The 22,381-nt window shown below is 40.2% G+C and overlaps 3 protein-coding genes and 1 long non-coding RNA gene across 11 annotated transcripts in view; 2 read left to right on the top strand and 2 right to left on the bottom strand.

Annotated features, from left to right (window-relative positions):
- Positions 1-1,151: 1,151 nt before the first annotated feature.
- LOC112558147 lies at positions 1,152-7,928 on the top strand. The gene is made up of 3 exons (XR_003098082.1): positions 1,152-1,276; positions 1,718-1,855; positions 7,264-7,928. It is a non-coding gene; the product is annotated as an uncharacterized LOC112558147 (long non-coding RNA).
- LOC112558141 (lysophosphatidic acid phosphatase type 6-like) lies at positions 1,949-9,382 on the bottom strand. 4 transcript variants are annotated; one of them, XM_025228386.1, is made up of 9 exons: positions 8,063-9,382; positions 7,226-7,435; positions 6,544-6,674; positions 6,279-6,367; positions 4,803-4,958; positions 4,356-4,426; positions 3,426-3,515; positions 2,729-2,903; positions 1,949-2,271 (listed from the first exon to the last, which is right to left on the bottom strand). In XM_025228386.1, the coding sequence occupies exons 2-8, from the start codon at positions 7,340-7,342 to the stop codon at positions 2,775-2,777; spliced, it is 783 nt and encodes a 260-aa protein (XP_025084171.1). In that variant the 5' UTR covers positions 7,343-7,435; positions 8,063-9,382; the 3' UTR covers positions 1,949-2,271; positions 2,729-2,774. The 4 variants fall into 4 exon arrangements, with proteins under 4 accessions (XP_025084171.1, XP_025084170.1, XP_025084168.1 ...); XM_025228385.1 differs by having other exon boundaries at positions 7,226-7,398; positions 8,063-9,381; XM_025228383.1 differs by having other exon boundaries at positions 7,226-7,360; positions 8,063-9,376.
- Positions 9,383-10,844: 1,462 nt separating this feature from the next.
- LOC112558145 (calmodulin-like protein 4) lies at positions 10,845-13,992 on the top strand. The gene is made up of 5 exons (XM_025228398.1): positions 10,845-10,966; positions 11,067-11,097; positions 11,536-11,673; positions 11,911-12,096; positions 13,424-13,992. Exons 1-5 carry the CDS (start codon positions 10,964-10,966, stop codon positions 13,519-13,521), a joined length of 456 nt encoding a protein of 151 aa, XP_025084183.1. The 5' UTR covers positions 10,845-10,963; the 3' UTR covers positions 13,522-13,992.
- Positions 13,993-17,356: 3,364 nt separating this feature from the next.
- The window catches only part of LOC112558142 (hydroxysteroid 11-beta-dehydrogenase 1-like protein), a 31,655-nt gene continuing 26,630 nt past the window's right edge, over positions 17,357-22,381 (bottom strand). For all 5 annotated transcript variants that reach the window (XM_025228391.1, XM_025228387.1, XM_025228390.1 and 2 more), the window contains exons 3-7: positions 21,895-22,025; positions 21,036-21,134; positions 20,275-20,488; positions 19,704-19,841; positions 17,357-18,608 (exon numbers count right to left, since the gene is read on the bottom strand). In XM_025228391.1, the coding sequence (XP_025084176.1) occupies positions 18,442-18,608; positions 19,704-19,841; positions 20,275-20,488; positions 21,036-21,134; positions 21,895-22,025 (749 nt within the window). In that variant the 3' untranslated portion in view covers positions 17,357-18,441. The remainder of the gene's footprint in view (positions 18,609-19,703; positions 19,842-20,274; positions 20,489-21,035; positions 21,135-21,894; positions 22,026-22,381) is intronic.

Raw genomic sequence — 22,381 nt, 5'->3', positions numbered from 1 at the left:
TTAGCAATCTTTTTTTTTCCCTCTCCTCACTGTGACAAAGCAGAACGAAAGATATGAGTGTCCTCCAGCAACAAACTGTTTTCGCCACCAGGGCCACAAGCCGCTCTTCATCACAAGTTAAAATACTTGCTCATTTTGTGCAAGATAAATAATAACGGATATAAAAAGTACTGTAAGCCAACAAATATAAATGCTAGAGATTTATTAGAAATATGAAAATAATCACAGACTGAAGTCAATATATTTAATAATTAAACCATTGCATTTACACATTTCATTACGTGTATTTAATATAATTTCAACACCTAGGCAGTAAAAATAAAATCACATGAAGAAATCTTTATTTCATCCCTTCTTTTCAGTACAGTATTTGCATGTGTCTTCTAAACATCATCAATACACGTTGAGAAATGAACTAAAATTGGACTCTTTCCTATGTAGCAGCCCTAATATATCTGACATAATCAGTGATCAGCAGTCGTAAACACACTCCAGCCTGAAGGTTAACTAACAAAAACCATCTACACACACGAAACTAATTTTAAATATGATGACTCAACACTCTCAACGTATATGTAGAGGTTATTTGAAACTTTATTTTTATATTCTTGCTTACTTTTACAAGCGACTTTTATAATATACTTTTTAAGAAAAAAACGTATAGTTCATAGAGTGCTCTGCCACCCTGTGCTTTCCGAGAAGTAACACGAAATAAACTTAACTCGAAAATAAACTTTCGATTGAATCTATAAATATACAAACGACATCTGGTACAGCCGTACAGTAAAACCAGCATTCTTTTGGTCAATGAGTAAATAGTCTTATTATAAATATATGGCTAAAAATGACACGCGGTGTGAACAAACAATAAAACAAAATTATAAACATAATTCTCTTCGTATACTAAGCTGACTGGATTGTCTCCCTTATTTGTTGATGCGTTTTGATTTTTTTTTAAGAATAAGATTATTCTCCATTCAAAACCTTATTCTTAAAAAAAACGCTCAGTCATTTTTATCGTTTTATTCAGACCGATTATTTCATTATAAGTTAATAATTTTGGAATTTTTGTTTTTGTTAACATTCGTACTTTCTCCGACAAAACTTTTCTGTATCAGGAACGGCAACTCCCGGCTATAAGCATGGTAGGTTGTTTAATGTTCTGTTTTTCTAAAACATTATTTTCATTCTATTTTGCGCAAAGCTTGCCAAATCATTATTGATATTGCATTTTTATATTTACAGGCGCGGTTCTTTAATGAGGCCAAAATTGAAGGTAGGAATAAAGCTGACTTGCTATTTCTAGCCACGTAGGTAATCATTTTCGTAATCATCTCTCTCTCTCCGAATGAATATTCATTGAAATAGCAGTGAAAAATGAAAGTCTGTTTTTAAGTCCTTATACTAACAGGAATTAAATATTATTTGTTATATAATTAGTTGATTGCTTGATTACATTTTACGAGGTAGGAGCAAGATATACCACGGTGAATAAGTCAGGTACGTGTCTCGGTGACATAGCAACGAGAAAGCAAGATTTTTTTTTTTAAAGCAAAATGTTATAACACTGTAAGTTAATGCCTTGTAATTTGTGAATCTATGTGATGGAGATTTATGGTTTCTCTTCTGTATCTGTTTGAAAAAATAATAACTATTTTAAAATGTGGGTATACATTCCTAATTGTTCTCATAATTTTGTGTTTATAAACATTTTCAGAGTTTAAGGAATGCTTTAACTTTCATGCACGCCTGGATTATATTACACGAGAAGGTGATCTTTCCATCATATTGCGGTCACTTGGATACAGTCCAACAAGGGAAGAAACAGCCAGCTACTATGCAAAATATGCCACTAGTGAGTTGTATGTGTGTGCATGTGCATGCATGAGTATGGATACATATTATGTGCAGTGCATATTGTATTATTTAGTGATGAAACAGATGAAAATACTGTTGAGTGCATATTCTTTATTTTGTGAAGAGAGGATGACTGGTGCTTATGGGTAAACCCAAAGTATTGTGCCACACCTATCTAAGAAAATGACAAAATCTGAATGAATCTTGATGCTTCTTTGAAGGTGATGGAAGGATAGACTTTGCTATCTTTCTTGACATCATTCACACGACAGGATAGTAAGCATTTAAGATCTGGTCCAGTGTCATTTTAGACAGACTTTCAAATTCAGAGTCATCCATCAAGTACGGTTTCACGGCTCTCTCAAAATCCTCAAACGGCATGATTGGAGTGGAAAAATTCCGCATGGCAATCTCCTGGAAATTGACGGTATGCGTGCGAGTTAGTTAAACTAGCTACAACAGGGAACAGATCTTGTAGCTAAGAACAGCGTGGTGTAACTCGGTCAGTTATTGCCACCGTTGCCGTAATTTTTATATTAAGAACATGATTCTGCACGTGGGACACATAAATAAGTCATAAATAAATAAGTCTCACATTTCCCATATGCGCTAAGACCATAATGCTTAGGAGTGTGAGAATGCGCTTTATAAATCTGGCATTTTTAATTATTATTATTATTATTCCTTACCACACACACATATCTTAACCGCTTCTGAGGAAGCACTCACTATAAAAATACACAAAACAGATTTTTCTGTTAGAGCTGAGGACATTCTCTTTTTAAAATTATATTTTGACTTCTACCACATGTAGAAGTGTACGTGTCTTGCAGCCCTCATATCGGGACATAACACTGTGTGTGTGTCTCACCTGAGAGCAGTACAGGACGCGCACCCAGTGTCTGTTATCACCACTTTTATACAGCTCCAGCCTCAGGTCGGCAACAAAGGAGGCCATCTCCAATTAAATATTCCCAGAGCCTCCAGAAGAGCGACCATGTGGAATCGTGCGTGCTCCATAGGTACATCTTGACCGCCCTGCCCACCAACAGGTGCAAACCCCAAAGGCATGCAGCATTGTGTTCATTCTTGTGTCAGTGCACCACCAGGTGTTAGATGTTCGTCGCTTCCCAGTTCAGTCAAGGTCACATTTAGGGTTCCTAATTCCTAACCGGACTCATCCAGGTTTGTACTTATGAAGTGAGGTAAGTCGTTTCCCTAGGCAAAGAGGAACTCGAGGACAAGCGTCTTTCTTCCGTAGTTATAACGCGGTTTGCAAACCCAGCAGGTTGTTGCTTTACCCCTACAGCAAGTGCCCTGGAATAAAGAAACATGAAGTAGTATCCAGATGAAGAGGAGGGGTCTGGATAACACTTTCTAACTTCAGAAACAAGACGCTTTCTTTGAGTTTTCCATTTTACCCTAGACAACCACTTGGCTCTTGTTTCACAACTACCGGTCTCTGTCGAGTAATCAGTGACCAAACATGTTGACATACTCAAGAGTACGTGCGGACAAGAAGGCCCTTTACCACAGCCTTTGTGTCAAGCGGCGCTGTGTCCACTCACTTCTCTCCATAGATCAAGCTTTCCATGGCGTCCACTACCCGATTCAAGGCGCGTCCGACCACAAGGCATGTCAAGGCTGGCCTCTGTTCTCTGAAACGTTTCCCAGAATACAGTTTTGTTTTAGCATAGAACTCCTTCCTCTCTCTCTCGCACACACACAAACACACACACAGAGCGGGGTAGCAACCACGAGATAAGTATAAGTACGGAACGTGTAGACATGCAAGCGCGTAGATAACGGGATACAATAAATGTCAAGAATGTCAAAGTAAAAGAGAAGGAATAAAAACTTTAAGCTCCTTTGAGGTCAGGAGGCACTTCTGCTTACTCACTCAATCATTCCACACGTGCATAGTATATTGTTTTGATGGCGTTGTTCTCAATCATGTCCGCGTAAGAAGCAGTTCAGTGGCATGTGATAAATCCATGCGTCTTGGAGAAACAAAAACAGCCAGAAAATAAAGTTATCCTGTGTTTCGATCTCTGTCACCTTCAAGTCATGTACCATCAACATTCATACATCATTCAGTCCATGTATCAGTCATTCTTGAATTGTCACGTATCACTCATATATCAATACTCACATATTACTCGTATATAAATTGTCACATCACGTATTACGTATCATCAACGCTCATAAAACCCTCAAATCATGTAGACATTGTCTATCACTAACATGGTATATCAAGTTTGTTATCTCCTCACTGATGTCGTAGTCATCGCTGTAGATATCAGCTGGTATGACTTATCGACGAAAGTAACAGACTCAGTCGACAATTTTTCCGTCAATACTTTCGTCTTTTCTATTGTATCACTCTCAGTCTCTCTCTATCACTAACCTCTTCTACCTCCTACTTTTTCACTGCTTCTTTCTAGCTTCTGACTCTCTCGCGCGTGCCCCTCCTCCCGCCCCTACACACTGTTACTTACTATTCTTGACGTTAAATCATCCCGCAAGTGATCGAAGTTTATCTTCACTCCGGTTGCCTCAGAGTTAATACCTGTAAAAAATGCCTCCATAAGCATTTTCAGTCAATCTTTTACAGCCAAGGATTGTAAATAACAAAAACGTATTGAGAGATTATTGACCACCTCTCTAATCGACCATAGACCTGCGTTATCTGTGCTAAGGTCGGTTGCGGTGGTGACCTCAGTAACACAGCATGCAAGTGCAGCGGGCAGCGTGGTGTAGGCTGCACTCTGTGTCACCGATTACCCTTGATGCACAGCATCCGGACTTGTATACTGTCAGTTGTCATTGTGCTTATAAATTTATGCACAAGAACATCACATAACATGATGAAGAATAATAGCGGCAATCATGAAAGTTTTGTGGGTTTTTTAATAGAAATGCTATAACATAAAAGGAATGCCCACCTAGTGCTTTTTCAATGATCAATCTGTCCTCCATTAGCCCGATGTTGTCCATGTCGCTGGTGGCGAACTTTATCGTCTCTGCCAGCACATTGCACGACATGTCGTTGGGCAGCAAAAAATCATCCTTCAACTCACACACTGTGATCTCCACGCCACCTGCAGAAGGCATAAAAGAGAGAATTTCAACAAACTCGGCTTCTGTCTTCTGAACGATAGCGCCCTGTAGCTAGTGAGCGAGGTCAGGCACAAACAGAAACTACAGATCTCCTAGTGGAGGCCGCTGCAGCAAACGCCACAGATTTTCTTTCGCACTTCTCCATAACCGACTTCTTTCATTTTCTACGATTACAGTCAAATCTCCCTACTATGCCACCTACCGGGACCGAGCAAAAGTGGCATAGTAGCGAGAGTGGCATAGTAGTGAGAGTTCGTAAAAACGGCTTTATCTGTTCAAGTTACCCGTCAGTCCAAAGCAGGGTGGGCAATTAATTTCCCAAGGGACGCATGAGACATTGGGATGGTTTAGAGGTCGGACTAATATAGTTAACTCAGTTTTACCCAATACTGTATGTATATATATACTGGCGGGCGGGCCGGTCAGAGACAGGAGGCCTTTGCCCAGGTCTGGTCCAAAGCTTTCTCGAGAATAGTCGGCTTCGCTAGCTGTCTCCTCTCATTCTCCCCCTCACCTCTTCATCCTCCACCCCTCCCAACCACATCCGCGCACCTGCATCCTGTCGCTAGTCGACCCCCTTGCCAGCCTCCACCCTCCCTGTGTGCGTGCTATGTTCCATCCCACCTAACTGCGATGTCCCATACTACCATACAGTATAGTAATCGAGCACTGCGCGGAATTTCACAACTTGTACCTTTTAACAATCACAAAAAAGTGGCATAGTAGCGAGAGTAGCGGGTGGCATAGTAAATTTTTTTTACATTGAATTTATAGTCGGGACCGAGCAAAAGTGGCATAATACCGAGAGTGGCATAGTAGCGGGGTGGCATAGTAGGGAGATTTGACTGTACCTCCAACGCAAAGTTGGCGCGTCTGTTGGATGATGGGTAGGTACTATGTCCTGGTAACGTTGTTTAGTGTAAGATAGTATTAGGAATAGTTTGTGAAGTCCTTAGTATTTTATTTCATGAGCATACAAACAATGGTAAGTGAGGTGTTAAAAACCATACGTATCTTCGGGATAATGCGCGAGGGCGTGTGTATGTGTATGAGGACGGTGCCCATCTCTTCTTCCTCGCTTCTTTATCTTCCTCATCTCTCTATCGAGAGTTACCCACTCTACAACATGGTCAGCTATGAGAAGTGCTCTGCGTCACACGGGTATCGAACGGGGTGGACTCTCGGTTTAGTGCCTTTACTCACTCCACTAAGCTGTTCGCTAATTATTACCTTCACCAATATTTTCAGAGAAGGACAACAACAAAGTGGACTGCATGTGACGAGTCATGCTCAGCACTTACCCTTCTCGTTAAGTCTTTCTTTGCCGAACATTCCTGCTAGGACACAGCGAGCGGACACTATTGTTCTGTTGATGTTTGTCGACTGCACGCTGAAACAGTAACACCATCCATGCTGGCAGGTCGCCACTGCTCACAGAAGGTTACATGCAGGTAGCACTCAATCACGACTATAGCGAGCATCCATGAAAAGAGATCAGCTACAGAAGAGTAACAAGGCTATAAACAGCACAGAAGAAAGTGAAACTCTTTGAGGATGCTAACTCACGAAACATCTTGAGCACTGTAGTCTTCCGACAGGAATCGGTGACGAAAGATGTACATGTCACGAAGGCTGCGGCCCAGTACGTACGCCTGATCCTGGCCTAGCACCGTCAGGTTACCCGCATATCCCCCTCCCTGCAAAGACAGACATTTGTGTGTGTGGTAGGATGGTGTTTCGGCTCCACATTTTTTTGTTCTCTGTGAAAAGTAAAGATTGCGGTACAAAGACAACAAATGATGACAAGACGGGTGTCGGACGGTTGACAGGCAATGCAGCACATACAAGCGTTGAGCTGTTGAAGGAACAAATAGACAGTAAACATGCATCACAATAGAGCTCAGAGTTACATGCGGCATTAACCCTCTCACAATTTCCCGTTCGGTTTTGTACTGTGTAATCGCACTTGCTAATCGTTAGAAAGGCTTCAAACGACGCCGCGTGAAGTGAACTGCGTTTGCCATCTCTCCCTCAGTCCCCTGTCCCTCCTCTCCCATTTGTCAATGGAGCAAGTGCATGTCTTTGTGTGTCCCTCCTACTCACAAAATGCTTACCCCTCTCAAGCAGATTTTCACATCTGATTCTGTGTTTGTTCGTGTATAAATTCGAGTAAGCATGTACATGTTAATAAGAGACTGTGTGTCCGCTCCTGTATGCAAAAGAGTTCGTTAAATAATAACTGCAATACCTTGAGCTGTAACAGTTTGTAAGACTCCTCCTTTTCAGAGAGAGTTCTGGAAGTCCTGTCCGGCAGCATGACGATCCGGTGGCGGATCATGGTGTGAGGCGCGTCTTTCAGCACCATATCTTTAGGATAACTCACCTGCCACAAGGGGTTCGCCTCGTGTCGTCAACAGTGCACTAGGACATATTATACACAGCTGTGTATTGTGAACAGCTGTGCGTTTTGACACGATGTGAAATGTATCGCAGTGAAGGTTACTTTGTCAATTATCTGCCATGGGTAATGTATCATACAAAATGTATTTAATGCTTAGCCTTGTACTGTACATGTCTCGATCGTGTATAACTACTGTACTACAGCTTCTACTATTTCTACTGTACATCTCTTACCGTGTATGATGGAAAGACCAAGTCAGAAAAAGAACCATTCGTAAGTGATTTCTTTTGTCATCGCCCTCGACTATCCGAGGGTGAATCTTGCGGAGACGATGATATGATAGTGATGATGACACCGGCTAAATATCATATTTACAAAAGTACTAACGCTAAGTTGTAATATATAATATATACAATTGTTATTTTGTTGTGATGAAGCATGAACTGAACACTGCGTTCTGTGTGTGTGCGCCTGCGCGCGCGCGTACATGCGTGTTCTTGCAATCTGCATGAAAGCCTTGAGGCGACATTTGACTAAACTGTGAAGATTATTTTATGCACTAATTGTGGTTGGGTTTTTTTTTACCCCCGATAAGACTAGACTCGACACGGCACAGAACCGTTGAGCAGCAGTCGCTGGCATGTTATAAGGCTAAAAACACTTAAAGCACAGTAGCAAAGTTACCTCGTCCAGCCAAGGAGACAGGTGCAGTGGTAGTCTAGCACCATGTCGAAAGAATACATGGACCTGTTGCAGTTTCAGTGGACAATCTCCGTTTCGTATGATGGTGGCGACGGAATTATCTTGCATGTTGTCAGCAACTGTCCCGGGCGGACACAGAGCATTCTCGGGTCTTCTGGTTTGCTGGCGTATCACCCAGGCGCCTCCCAAGAGTAAACTTAAATTTCTGGATATTTGAAGAGTCCTTTTTAAATTCATTCTCTTGAGAAGCCCATATGCCAGATATGTTCTTCAAGCTCTGTTTCTCTGACTCTGTGAGCAAACGGAAGGTGGCAATGGTTCACGTGACTATGACGACAAAGTTGAAGTCTGACGTGATTTTTGTCTTTTTTTTTTTCGCTCCTGTTCTAGAGAGTTCTGATCTGCACTGGACGTGAACGTCGTTTCCAGCCTCGCCAACCCTAGGCCTCTCCTACTAGTCATCATCAAGAATTGATAACTGCTGACTAGACGACTGTACCCAGGACGTGCTCTATCATAGAACGCAGGTACTGGGTACGTGCGTGTACTGCACTAAGGAATACCTTCATCTTTGCCGTCACAGAACTACATCCGTAATTATTTTGTATGCCAGATACTAACCTGGATGTCCTGTATGCACAGGTCGGCGCCAAGATTTATTGTTTTCCCGTGTACGAAGACTAAACTACCAAGACTGGGAAAAGGGTACTGTGAGAGATGTAAGCTGTATATATCGCGTAGTGGCTGAAGCTTCATCCAAGGACATTAATTAAATCAGATGAACCATCCCTCTGTATTGACGAAATTTCTGTGAAGACCTGACAAAAGCAGAAGCGGAAGAATCCAAAATAGCATTACAAAATAAAGAAAGGAGTCAAAATTCTTTGTTACCTTCCCCCAATACACTCTCTCTCTAAGTGGATTATGAACCAGGGGCAGCTGAAGGGACAAGAATGTGAACGTCATTCACTGTTAGCATGGAGTCTCTTCCCCTACCCTAAAAAAAATCAAGCATCTAGAATCTTTTTTTTTTTCCTCTCCTCACTGTGACAAAGCAGAACGAAAGATACGAGTGTCCTCCGGCTAGCAATGATCGAACATTTTTCGCTGCCTGACCAACATGCAGCCGCTCTTCATTACAAGTTAAAATGCTTGCTTAATTTGTGCAAGATATAGATAATAACGGATATAAAACTAATGTAAGCCAACAAATATAAGTGCTAGAGATTTATTAGAAATATGAAAATAATCACAGACTGAAGTCAATATATTTAATAATTAAACCACTGAGTGTATTCAATATATATATATATCATCAACACCAAAGCAGTAAAAATAAAATCACATTAAGAAATCTTTATTTCATCCCTCTTTTCAGTACAGTATCATGTGTTTTCTAAATAGCATCAATTAATACGTACATGTTTAGAAATGAATTAAAATTGGATTCGTTCCTATATGTAGCAGCCATAATATATCTGACCTAATCAGTTATCAGAATTGGAGGTAGCGAAATCATCACAAACAGTCGTAAACACTCCAGCCTGAAGGTTAATTAACAAAAACCATATGGATCTACACACACAAAATAAATTAATTTAATAAATACAGTGGAACCTCGGTTAACGAACTTAATCCGTTCGGGAAAGCTGTTCGTTATCCGAAATGTTCGTTATCCGAAACAAGTTTTTCCATAAGAAACAAGGGAAATAGATTTAATTCGTTCCCAGCCCCTGTTGACTCGCTAATATTTGAAAGTTACAGGCTATATAGGTATTTGTTTTAATGAGAACAGTTATAATACAATATAAGTGGAGTTAAATAAACATAAAAACATTAACGAAAGCATTTAAACATCAGAAAACTTGCCGTTTTGACGGCGTGGGTGGATGGAGGTGTGGGGAGGAATGGGTGGAATCATTGCTTTGATTCCCCTCCATGAGCACACGGGACATTATAAAATCGGGGCTGACTTCCCTTTTCTGTAGCTTTGAGGTTAAAGGAAAAAACTTGTCCAGTGTCTGCTCCTGCCTTTTTTTTTTTTTTTTTTTTGTAAAACTCTTCGGTAATAGACATCACATATCCAACAGACGCATGCCACCTTCATACTTTGAAATCATTTCCTTTTTCAATTCATTTGTTGGCGAATGATGACATGCTGGTCGGTCACGTGTGGTTCACGTGGCTGTTCGTTATCCGAAATTTTGTTCGCTATCCGAGACAAACTTTTAACAAAATTTTTGTTCGTTATCCGAAATATTCGCTATCCGAGGCGTTCGCTAACCGAGGTTCCACTGTATGACACAACACTCTCAACGTACGTATGTATACAGAAGTTAATTTCAGACTTAATTTTTTTATTTTCTTGCTTACTTTTTAAAGCAACTTATTTTAATATACTTTTAAAAAAGTATAGTTCATAGAGTGCTCTGCCACCCTGTGCTTTCCGAGGTTTAACAAGAACTAACTTAACTCGAAAATAAAATTTTGATTGAATCTATAAATATACAAACGACATCTGGTACAGCCGTACAATAAAACCAGCATTCTTTTGGTCAATGAGTAAATAGTCTTATTATAAATATATAGCTAAAACTGACACGCGGTGTGAACAAACAATAAAACAAAATTATAAACATAATTCTCTTCGTATACTAAGCTGACTGGATTGTCTCCCCCATTTGTTGACGCATTTATTTTTAAGAATAAGATTATTCTCCATTCAAAACTCGATATAAAACGCTCAGTCATTTTTTTTTTCGTTTTATTCAGACCGATGATTTCATTACACGTTAATAATTTTGGAAGTTTTGTTTTTGTTAACATTCGTACTTTCTCCGACAAACTTTTCTATATCAGGAACGGCAACTCCCGGCTATAAGCATGGTAGGTTGTTTAATGTTCTGTTTTTCTAAAACATTATTTTCATTCTATTTTGCGCAAAGCTTGCCAAATCATTATTGATATTGCATTTTTATATTTACAGGCGCGGTTCTTTAGTGAGGCCAAAATTGAAGGTAGGAATAAAGCTGACTTGCTATTTCTAGCCACGCCCAACTTCCTAATCGTCCATCTCTCTCTCTCTGAATGAATATTCCATGAAGAGCAGTGAAAAATGAAAGTCTGTTTTTAAGTCCTTACACTAACAGGAATTAAATATTATTTGTTATATAATTAGTTGATTGCTTGATTACATTTTACGAGGTAGGAGCAAGATATACCGACGGTGAATAAGTCAGGTGTCTCGGTGACATAGCAACGTCACGAGAAAGCAAGATTTTTTTTAAGAGCAAAAAGTTGTAACACTGTAAGTTAATGCATGTGATTTGTGAATCTATGTGATGGAGATTTCTTCCTGTATCTGTTTGAAAAAATAATAATTATAATAATTATTTTAAAATGTGGGTATACAATCATAATTGTTCTAATAATTTTGTGTTTATAAACATTTTCAGAGTTTAAGGAATGCTTTAACTTTCACGCACGCCTGGATTATATTACACGAGAAGGTGATCTTTCCATCATAATGCGGTCACTTGGATACAGTCCAACAAGGGAAGAAATAGCCAGCTACTATGCAAAATATGCCACTAGTGAGTTGTATGTGTGTGCGTGTGCATGCATGAGTATGGATACATATTATGTGCAGTGTATGCATGTGCATATAGTATTATTTAGCGAGGAAACAGATGAAAATACTGTTGAGTACATATTCTTTATTTTGTGAAGAGAGGATGACTGGTGCATATGGGTAAACCCAAAGTATTGTGCCACACCTAGCTAAGAAAATGACAAATAAAATCTGAATGAATCTTGATGCTTCTTTAAAGGTGATGGAAGGATAGACTTTGCTATCTTTCTTGACATCATGCACTCTCATTCACGTGTTGAGAACTGCCAGAAGGAGCTTCTTGATGCTCTGATGGCCCAGGATCGTAATCACACTGGATATGTTAATGCAGCTGACATCCGACACATTCTGACTAATACTGGGGAGCATCTCAGTCGGAATGAAGGTAAGTAGATGGACAATTTTTCATACTGCTTGTTTTGGAAAACATTTTAGTTCTGATTAGGTATCCCAAACTGAGGCCCATCAGTGCTAAGTCTACGGGAGCTGCAGCCTTGATTTTGGTTTCACTTCCCATACTTATACTTTTAAATAGGAAATAAAGCAGCCTACAAACAGCCCACCAGTCTTTTCAATGTAATAAAGAGCAAATTATATATTAATATTAAACAGTCGCCTATGTAGTCACTCTCTCTGTGACATTGGAAAAAGGGTCTTAAAAACAATATTACAGTATGATTGTATAATGTTTCTGCTTTTATTGTTTCAAATCTCAAACGTTATAAGAAAGGTTATTAATGTCTGTTATGTTGACAATGTTTGTACATTTATATGAAATATAATACAATGGAAACTTGCTAAAAATTAACATTGGCACTATTTCTGAATACAGAGTGTGGCTGGAAAAATATGGTTGAATCATTATATATAGTGATACTCTCATATTTAGCTCATTAAGCACTCCAGCTATTAGCTGTAGGTGATAAACTTCGGCAAGTCATCAAATTTTTAAATGGTTCCCAAAATTACACCGAAAACTGATTTTTGCAAAATTCATAACTGAGATTGACAAAAGTTCAACACCTAAAACGGGCCATGTGTCATAAAATTAATGTCCATACTGTTGTGGGGTTTTTTGGTTTGTTTGTTGCTTTTTTGTTTTTTGTTTTCGATATTTGTTGAAAGTATGTGGCATGAAGTGCCCATAAATGTAGTTCAAAAGATAACTGCTCAATTGGTTCTTCTGCTAAAAGTCGACACAGAACAGAGTGTCGGTGAAATCCAACAGTCACGACTAGAGAAAGTCTTTCAGGCAAAATTTATATATTGCTGTAAATCTATTTATGTTTCTGATATTCTTACCACATATTTAATAAAATTTGCATTCAGGCAACCATTTTTTACACACATCTTCTGTCATCTATTAGATCAAAGGTGATCATCGTTTCCATGGTTTGGGTACAAAAGCAACCGTCATTATGAATTAAGATCGCATTAATTTTTTGCAGGAGTATGTTGACAGATATTTTATGTAGAAATTGTAGAAATTTGTTAGGTTGTTTTAATTTCACCTTCGATGATTTGTCCCTATTACCCTGCTTATACAAGAAAGAGTGGAGGCTTGGCATATCTGTAAACATACATGTGTGTGTATTTTAGAGAGAGGGAGGGAGAGGGTCAAATGCCTTCATAACAGTTTTGTTATATTAACTGTAACTGTATCTCACTTTAAAGCAAGCTCCTCCTTCATTTTCATTGTTAATGGTTTGCAGTGGATACCTTATTCCGTGAATCAGGCATACCAACAAGTGGTCAGGTGAAGATTACTGACTTCGTGCAATCTGTGATGACTCCATCGCCAGATTATTGAAGAAAACATCGAGATTGCAATTTCCATGATGACCTGTTCAGAAAAGTCAAATATAGTGCAAGTGTAAAAAAACATTCAATTACGTTGTCTTGAACTTGATGATGCCATCAGATGGACAAACGAGCCAGTTCTTTTTTTTATAAATGCGTGCTGATTTGCTTTTTAAAACTTTAGGAAATACGTTATATGCAATGCATCTGTACATTCCATATTTTGTTCTGTTGACCAGTGTTAGCAATGTTGGTGAGAAAATAATCTGCAATAATTTTCCTTGAAAGTCTTTACACCTTTTCAACTGTTCATGAGGCTTTTTGGAGAGGCACTTTAGTGGGGATTGTTTTTCCCCTTGATATATTCTTGTTTTTATGTGATCATTTTTCATTTAAAATATGTTAAAATATGTTGAATTTCCTAAGAGAAGTGCAGGATAAAATGCAAGCAGTTTATAAACAATTGTAGTTTGCAGCAGAACATTGTTGTCAGTTGTGCAAAATAATGTTTACATCAAATCAAATCAAATCAGACTTTATTGTCTGTTAAGGAGACCCAAGACAGAAATTTTTCTTTTGCTCACAAGGGCAGGCATACATACTCATACAGACATTTAACACACACAGTTAGGAGTAAAGATACATTATCATGGTAGTTTGGATCTCCGTCAAATGGTCAATGAAATTTCAATACTTTATATTCCTTGTATGTATTAAAAAAAATGCGTTGGCATTGCAGACTGCAACGATATGTGTCTGAACTGCATTTTCTTCATCCTTCTGGTACTTTGTCAACTGATACTACTATCTGTTCATCACCTGTAGGCAAACAACATCACAAATTGTCATCTATGTCATCTTTTGGCCTGTAACAGAAATCACTGCATTTCATTAATTATTTAGATTGAGCGCAGAGAGTTCGTCTTGCTTGTTCGGAAGGGAGCACATATTCAACAAGGTGATGGCTGATAATGGATGTCAGCACCCTCTTTTCTTCAGACTGTATTTGATTCCTCCTGAGTCCTTGTGCCTTTATTTAGGATGGTGATGGCTGCTGGCATGAAGGACTTCTGGTAGGCAGCTTTCCGTACACATGGCACTTTATAGCGCCTGCCTGAGGGCAACAGCTGGAAGTTGGGATGGAGAGGGTGCGTTAGGTCCGAAATGATGTTATATGCTATCTTTCTGACTGCATGAAGGTACAAGTCAGAAAGTGGCAGCTGTGATTTACCAATAATTTTATTTGCCTGGTGGATGACTCTTGCCAGCCTTGCCTTGTCTTTGATGAGGAGGTGACCATACCAGGCAGTGATGTTAAATCATCATACCTTCTAGCTTATTTGGCTTAAGCTTAGGCCCAATATATCAAAAACTTGCCCCTTTCAAGGAACTCAAATGTAACTGGCTTTGCATTTCTTTCCTCATGCATCTGCTACTTTTGCATCAAAAAACTAGATGGGAAGTCAGATGTTATTAATTAGTCATTCCTTCCTTTACTCTATTAATCCTTCTGATGTTTTGTACGAAAACCTTTTGAAGATTTCAAGTCAATTCACACTTGCCAGAGATACTAGAATTTCTCTAACAACATATCATTGCCAATTTTCATGTATGCCAGTTCATGGAAGCATGTTAACCAGATTCTTGTTTTTTTCTACTTGCTGCTGTGTTTTTGTTTCTTCTTTTCTTATAATGTTCACACATATTTCAACTGAGGATGTTCTGATTATGTAGTGACATCCTATGCCTTCTAAACTTCATTAAGGTATGGTTTTCCTTCTGCTCTGTCCTCCACAAGGCTTAGAGCCATTTCTTACCCCTTTTTTTTTTTCATTAATTTTTTTTTAGCAGTGTTGAGAATGGAAGTCACACCTCACTACTGAGAACATTTTGTGGAATAGTGTCTGAGACCCAGTTATCAATCATCATTTTTTTTAATTGATTTTTAATGATTTATAAACCTGCACATGTGAAAACCATATATATTATTGCATCAATTTTATCTGATTGTCAGGGTTACTGGTTTTGTGTAGAATGTGGACAACAAGTGTTCCAAAATAATTGTGATAATTTAAATGCATATACCTTCATGCTATTTATATAGATTAAATTTTCAATACATTCCTGAAAGCAAAGGGTTGTGACAAATAGTTAAGTTTATTTTAGTTAGTTTAAAAATGTATTCAGATAATCATAAATAAAGCTATGATAAACCTTGTATGGTTTTCGTGATGTGCTCTTTGTTTCAATGTTCAGAATATGTCTTGATCCATGAAATAAGTTTACCTTTCCACACTTCCATCTCCTCACCTTGTAAGTCATCATAGTCATTAAAAATTACTGGGGATTTTACTGACGCAGCACATGCATTGAAGAACAATCCACAACAGAGGCAAACTGCGCACCAAGCATCACATGTGTGGGAGAAGCCAACCCTCGCCGCACATCCACAGACGAGACAAGAAGACAGAGCTGGCTCCCTCCAGCAGAGTAGACGACTACACCAGCAGCCGCTTCTACAACAGCGAGTGGGTGTCCATGGCGTCTAATGAGGTGCACAGCACGGACTACAATGGCTGCTCGTAACAGTTTTCCTCGCGACATCCGTAGGTCTCTTTCTGTTGCTGGAGTAATCTCTGATGTCACTGAGTCTGGTCGAGTCAGGGAACACAAGCTGCTGGATGATTTCTGGGAATGGGCTGCGTGCAGCAGGCTATGAGCAGTTACTGTGTGTTAAATGATGAGCCTACTCACTATCATGTCCCACTGTCATTTCTCATTAGTTCACCTAGCGAGCCCCCATGTCAGTCTCTCCATAAATGTCCAAGACTTTCACACGTCCATCACCTCCATGGCACTTTGTGTGTGTGTGTGCGTGCGCACTTATGCGAGAGAGAAAGAGAGAGATTTGGATGAAGAAACTGATCCCTAGTTTTCTCCATAAACCACACATTCCAGCTACATGCCAATAAACTGCGTGAAAAAAAAGCAATGGCTATAATAGTTTTATTTCGTTAAAATAATGTAGGAACAACAATGAAAGACATTATTTTAAGATTTCCCTGAATTTTATCAGACAGCAATTATTATTTTAATACTGGAATTCACTAACAACACATTTGAAGATAAATCTATACAAAATAACGAAAGGATTTGAACAAGTATCAAGTCCAACCACTTGGATGAATACTGCTGCTTCCTCTGGCCACTAAGTTTTGTGAGAGTTCTTGCACTTGCATTCTGTACGTGATATAATTATCAAAAGGACCTCGTTACACTCGTCTCCCATTCTATACATGACAACCATTTACACGAACTTTGCACCGATTGACACTTGTTAACCCACCCAGCTACAACACAGTCCCAGACTGGAGGTGCCGTCAGATTAAAATGCGTTTGTTATGCTTGATACTCACACCGCAATGTCAAAAAAGTTATATGAATTCAACAGAGGTATTTGTGTCGTAGACAACATTGAAACATGTTTGACGATTACACTTTGTGTACTGCACATAGTTCACATGGCGGTAGAACAACAGTACCTGTCAGCGAGCAGGTTAAACTGTCGTTTAACAGACTTCTTTACACAAACTCTTTCCACAACACACACACACATACACAAATAAATACTACAACTCACACCTGACGAGTACAGATCCGGCAGGTCAGGGCTGGCGTCTGTAGAGGTTGAGGTTGAGCAGTTGCTTCATCGCCGAGTTGCCGGCGTCAGCACCTCGGACGACGACCAGCGCCAGACATCCCGACACCTGTGCAGGTTGTCTCCTGGTGCTCGTTAGTGACAGCATCACTCTCTTGTGAGGTAGACACTCTACACACCATGTATATTTTATAACTGTCCTTGATATTTTTTTTTTTTTTTGAAACGGTAATTATTGTTAGCAGGTTGCGTTCCTTCAGTTGCGGTTGCAGGAGTATGATACTGAATGAAGGCGGTAGTTAGACTGGGGAAGTGATTATCCATGAAACGTTTTGTCATATCTCCATAGCAACGGGAGTTTGTTGCATGTGTCGCGGTTGTCGAATATTGTCACTTTATGCCGTCAGCAACTTTATGGCTGCATCATGCCTGGCCTTTCAAGGAGGTGCCACACAATAAACATCACTGGACTGGTCTAAAAATGACTAATGGCGCAAAAATATAAATAAATAAAAACGAAAAAAGTTCCATTATCTCTGCAGACTTTATACATTCCACCCATTTCCTTCCTCCGTTAGCAGTGTCATCACTGGTCTGGGCTTCATTGTCAACCGACTAGCATGGCGTTAGAGACATTACGAAATGTCGCTCAACTCACCGATTGGCCACAACTCAATCTTTCAAGCACGTAGACCTGATTTTACATTCAAACAAAAGCTTTCTCTTATTTTAGGTCTGTCGAAACTGCACAAAGTTAAAAAAGTGACAAGCATAAAAAGAGTAATATTTTGTTCAGCAAAGAATATCTCTGACCTCCCAATTCTTAACATGTCTGCTAGACTTGTATCACTCCTTGTCAGTCACATGTTCACTTTGCTTATTCTCAAAACGAAAATGTCCCACACACCTTCTGTACATCTGAGCAATTTCCTTCTTTATCACCCGCGTGATGTACGTGGAAGCGTACCCTGTAATCTCTCTCGGGTGTATTATTTCCCACGGTTACCTGGCGCCAACTGCTGTTGGCATACTGTCATGTATCAGACTGCTGTCATAACTCCTACTGGCATATTGTCTTGCAGTGTGCTACAATCTGATGTGAACTGACTTGCCTTCCATTTATTTGCCACTGGTATTCTGTGTTCTTGATATCATTTCCCTCCCCTTAACCATCACCACCATCTCCGAGACGAAGTGAGTGCTACTCGCTGACATGATGTGGGGTGCTGACGGTTCGCGAGATGAGGTCGATTAGTTCCGGCGTCCAGTCCCTCATGAGGCAAAGGGCTCGCGCGGACAGGTAAGGGTAGAAACTTCCCTCGTTCGTTGTGCTCCTCCCTTAATGACCGCCAGCGCCACGTCGGCTGGACTGGCGGACCTCATGGTGTCAGAGACCCTGCTGCCGAACTCCTTCAAGTAATGCAGCGCGTTCTCTGTACCTGCAAACCAAACGACACATCTGTAATTTGCTATGGATGACAGCGATACCTACACTCGTTAAAAGTCTGAAAATAAACTTGCTATGGGGGCCGCACCAAAACTGAGCGAAGCTTCAAATTAGTCACGCGATGTTACAAGACCTGGAGCACAATGTTTTTGACATTTTAAAAACTGTACAATGTAGTGTAAAACTGATTATCTAAATAAATCTAAGGCCTAAAAGTGTTGACAATTATAAATGAGTTGTGCAACTAGCTCCTGGACCACATTTTAACTAACACAAATATTTAAAAACAAAAACCTTAAATATTCCTATCAACCACATAACTTCACGCCCAAATCTTCTCTGTTCAGTCTGCCCAGCTCCACTCCCCTCTGTTCAAATGGATTGCACCTGGTACCTCTGTTCAACCACGTAGTAAAACTAATTCGATTACACGGAATACCTGTGGATCGTCTGCCGCAGCCAATAGAAGGTGAGTGACTCCTCTCCTCCTCCCTCCGTCCATTCATTACGACGCATAACAGTAAGAATGTCCAGAATTTATACTCTTCCTCACACAAATCACACGGCCAGCTACTTGTCATCAGTGTGCACTCACGTAGCAACTCCAAAAAATACTTCAGAAAGCTCCATAACAGCAAGAATAAACGATCCTCTAGCACTTTCATCCAAAATGATTCTTTCACAGGAAACGGGCAACGCAAACAACTCATTTTCCCTCCAACCGGACGACACAACTTCTATTGACTCCACCTCTTTCCAAAACAACAACCCACTTTGTATTATCCGCCAAAAGAAGAACAGTTAGTGACCGCTTCAGTGATATGCCATCTCTAACTTACTGGACTCCACATTTCGATGATAAAATCCAAAGACTAAGTGATTCTCATCGCACCCTGGGACAACAAGTGAAGTTAAGAAAAAAAAAAGGAGTCAGATGAAGACGGCCGTTAAGATGAAAGAAGCAAGGAGGATGAGTGAATTGAAGGGATCAACATGCCTGGTGACATGTAGCTGGCCTCGGCAGACAGTGAACGAAAACACGTCCGGTAGTAAACAACAAGATGCGCAGACAGTGAAAACTACTCACCAACAAGTCCAATAGTACATAAGGTGATGGAGACAGGAGTGTCCGAGATGATTAACTCGTTGCGTAGTGACGCGAAAAAACCGTTGAGAGCGAACTTGGTGGACGAGTAGGCGGCGACAAAAGGAATGCCAACTTTTCCTGCAAACATCAGTCATAATAATACTAACCTGTCAGCGCATTATTCTGAGAATAGTTCCAGACCTTTTCAAGTACAAATAAACTTTTAACAGATTTGTCAGCATCAGTCACAGCAAGATACTAAAGTATGAACTGGAAAAAACTTGCTCGTACGTACGTAGGATAAATAACACAGACAGCTGACAGTTACATACCGACAGGAATGACAATTAAACGGTAATTTAATACACATTAACACCCACTAGAGATAAATTAAAATTATACATTACGAAAAACTACTGACAGCCGCTAGAGATGAGGACAAGCAAACAGTTTTGGAAGAGGCCTGCACTGGACACTGATGCTTTCTGTTATTATCATTCCCTCTACACTTCACCCCACGATACATTCACTGACGGAGGGAAGCTGTCTACAGCTGCAGAGAGAGCTCCACCTGCTAAAGACGACATGACGATGATGCTGCCGTTGGATTCCGTCAGGTGTGGCAGGGCGTGTGACGTCAGATGCACGTAAGACTGCAGGTTGACGACCAGTAGTCGCTGTAGTAGCGTCAGATTCTGTGCAGAGCTCGTCCATGGTCCCAGGTTATGAGGTATGATGTGATTCAGCACCAGGATGTCCAGGCCGCCTAGCTGCTGAACAGCATCCTGGTGGGTGGGAGCGGGGCAGTTGAATTTAAATAGGTATCAGACGCAAAGTATAACCGACGGTAGAAGACAGAAAGTTTAACTACAGTCAGGCGACTCATCTTGTAGAGCAAGGAATGTTTTCCTATGTCAATAAAATGTACGAAGCTTTGTGCAGGTCTGCAGAATCTGATTGCCAGCAGTCACATGCATGTCAGTCTTCACAGGTAGATAAGCAACGTAAGATTTCAGTGCCACTTTGTGACTAGGATTGTCGACATATCTACATAGGTTGCTAGGAGACGCTGACACCCACTAGACAGTAGTGATGCGTGATAAGGACGATGATGTACAAACGGGGCAAAAATGAGACCAAATATTACAATAATTTCTACAGCACGAGGAGAATAGTGAAATGATTTCATCTCTATTTTCAATACCTGTAAGTCCATCCGATAGGTTCACGAAATCCCGTTAGTATTAAAGTCTGTACAGACCTCGAGTCATTACAGGACGCAGTAAGCACAATACTTATACACAGAAAAAGCCTTTCAGCCTGGTCACACACCTGAATGACGTGTTCAGTAGAGGACAGGTTGGCCATGTCTGCAACAACATAACCGAAGATCGCTGTCGGGTCCCCCAGCTCCCTGCAGCGAGCAACCACCTAGGAACCGACAGCACGACTTGGCCTTCATCCACTTTCAATGTTATGATATATCTGGATAAGTTTAACCCACGTGGTTCACGACCTAAGCCTTCGTATAAACAAACAAGACTAGATGACATCTGCAAGACATCTTAAAAGATTCCTCCAATGTAGCTCCCAGAAATTTTGCAATAGAAGTCCACAATAAGAGAACGTGAATTCAAATGATACTCACGTGTAAGCTATTAAACTGTTAGAATGACAGCATTGCTATAGGACATGATCATACTCATAATTAACCCTTTCAGAACTGTAAAATTGCACGCTAGTAATTTTAGTGATGGCGTATTTAGTGTGAAAATAAAGTAATGATTCCAAAAATGTTTACTTGAAAGCGCTGTTCTGCATAATACTCGTAGTATTTATATACATGTACATCTCACCACTCTAAGTGGCTTCAATCATGTGTGTGGTAGTTTAAAACTATGGGACATACTGGTGCTCCAAGGGTTAAAAGGAAAATGGAGTAAGTTGTTCATAACATTTACCTTTTGTAATTAGCTCGCCGTTCACAATGTTTATCTTCTGTAACCAGCTCACCGTTTTGTTTATCGCTTGTAACCAGCTTGTCTGTTACAAATGTTCACCTACTGTGACCAACATGCCATTGATGATTCTTACCTACTGTCACCAGCATGCCAATAATGATATTTACTGGTTGTAACCAGCAGGTAACTGATGATGTTTGTTGTAATAGCATGTCGATGATGACGTGTACCTGTTGTAGCTGTTGCTGGCGGCGCGCCGTGACAACGACGCTGGCCCCGAACCTGGCGTACAGGTAGGCGATCTGCTCCCCGATACCTGTCGACGCTCCCGTCACCAGCACCCTCTTGCCCTTCAGCGAGTCTGCACACAGCGTCACGAGGATGACGTCACGGTAGTACAAGTCTACTTGTGAAAGTAGAAGCTACAGGATACTGTTGGTGTTTCGTCGCTATTCACTCTAAACAGTTGACAGTTTTGATGAGTATAGGAACTTCAAAGCATTACTTCGGAATACGAGTGAGAGTTACATTTTTGTTTAGTGTAGGTTCGCGCCCGCGATGGAGTGATGGATAAATAACGGAAATGTGCAGGCAGCTACATTTTGCGACCTAACAAAAAGAAATATTAAGCATACGGATGATTGAAGGAAGGTAAACAATGGAAACAGGTTAAAAAATGTATTAATGAAAACAGCATAGAGAGAGAGAACAAAAAAA

This window comes from Pomacea canaliculata, linkage group LG2, assembly GCF_003073045.1.
Source record: "Pomacea canaliculata isolate SZHN2017 linkage group LG2, ASM307304v1, whole genome shotgun sequence".
In the NCBI taxonomy this organism is placed as follows: domain Eukaryota; kingdom Metazoa; phylum Mollusca; class Gastropoda; order Architaenioglossa; family Ampullariidae; genus Pomacea; species Pomacea canaliculata.
Note: the sequence above shows the minus strand (reverse complement) of the source record. Positions and strands in the feature narration are given on the sequence as shown.

What these genes read in the sequence shown, in the direction of transcription:
- LOC112558141 (XM_025228383.1), bottom strand. Translation starts at nt 8,317, where the DNA reads ATGAATTTAAAAAGGACTCTTCAAATATCCAGAAATTTAAGTTTACTC. An exon ending in TACAGTGCTCAAGATGTTTC is followed by an intron (nt 6,368 to 6,543) that starts GTGAGTTAGCAT and finishes TTACTGTTTCAG; the next exon opens with CGTGCAGTCGACAAACATCA. An exon ending in AGCTTGATCTATGGAGAGAA is followed by an intron (nt 2,904 to 3,425) that starts GTGAGTGGACAC and finishes TTGCACCTGTTG; the next exon opens with GTGGGCAGGGCGGTCAAGAT.
- LOC112558145 (XM_025228398.1), top strand. An exon ending in TAGTGAGGCCAAAATTGAAG is followed by an intron (nt 11,098 to 11,535) that starts GTAGGAATAAAG and finishes AAACATTTTCAG; the next exon opens with AGTTTAAGGAATGCTTTAAC. An exon ending in GCATCTCAGTCGGAATGAAG is followed by an intron (nt 12,097 to 13,423) that starts GTAAGTAGATGG and finishes AATGGTTTGCAG; the next exon opens with TGGATACCTTATTCCGTGAA.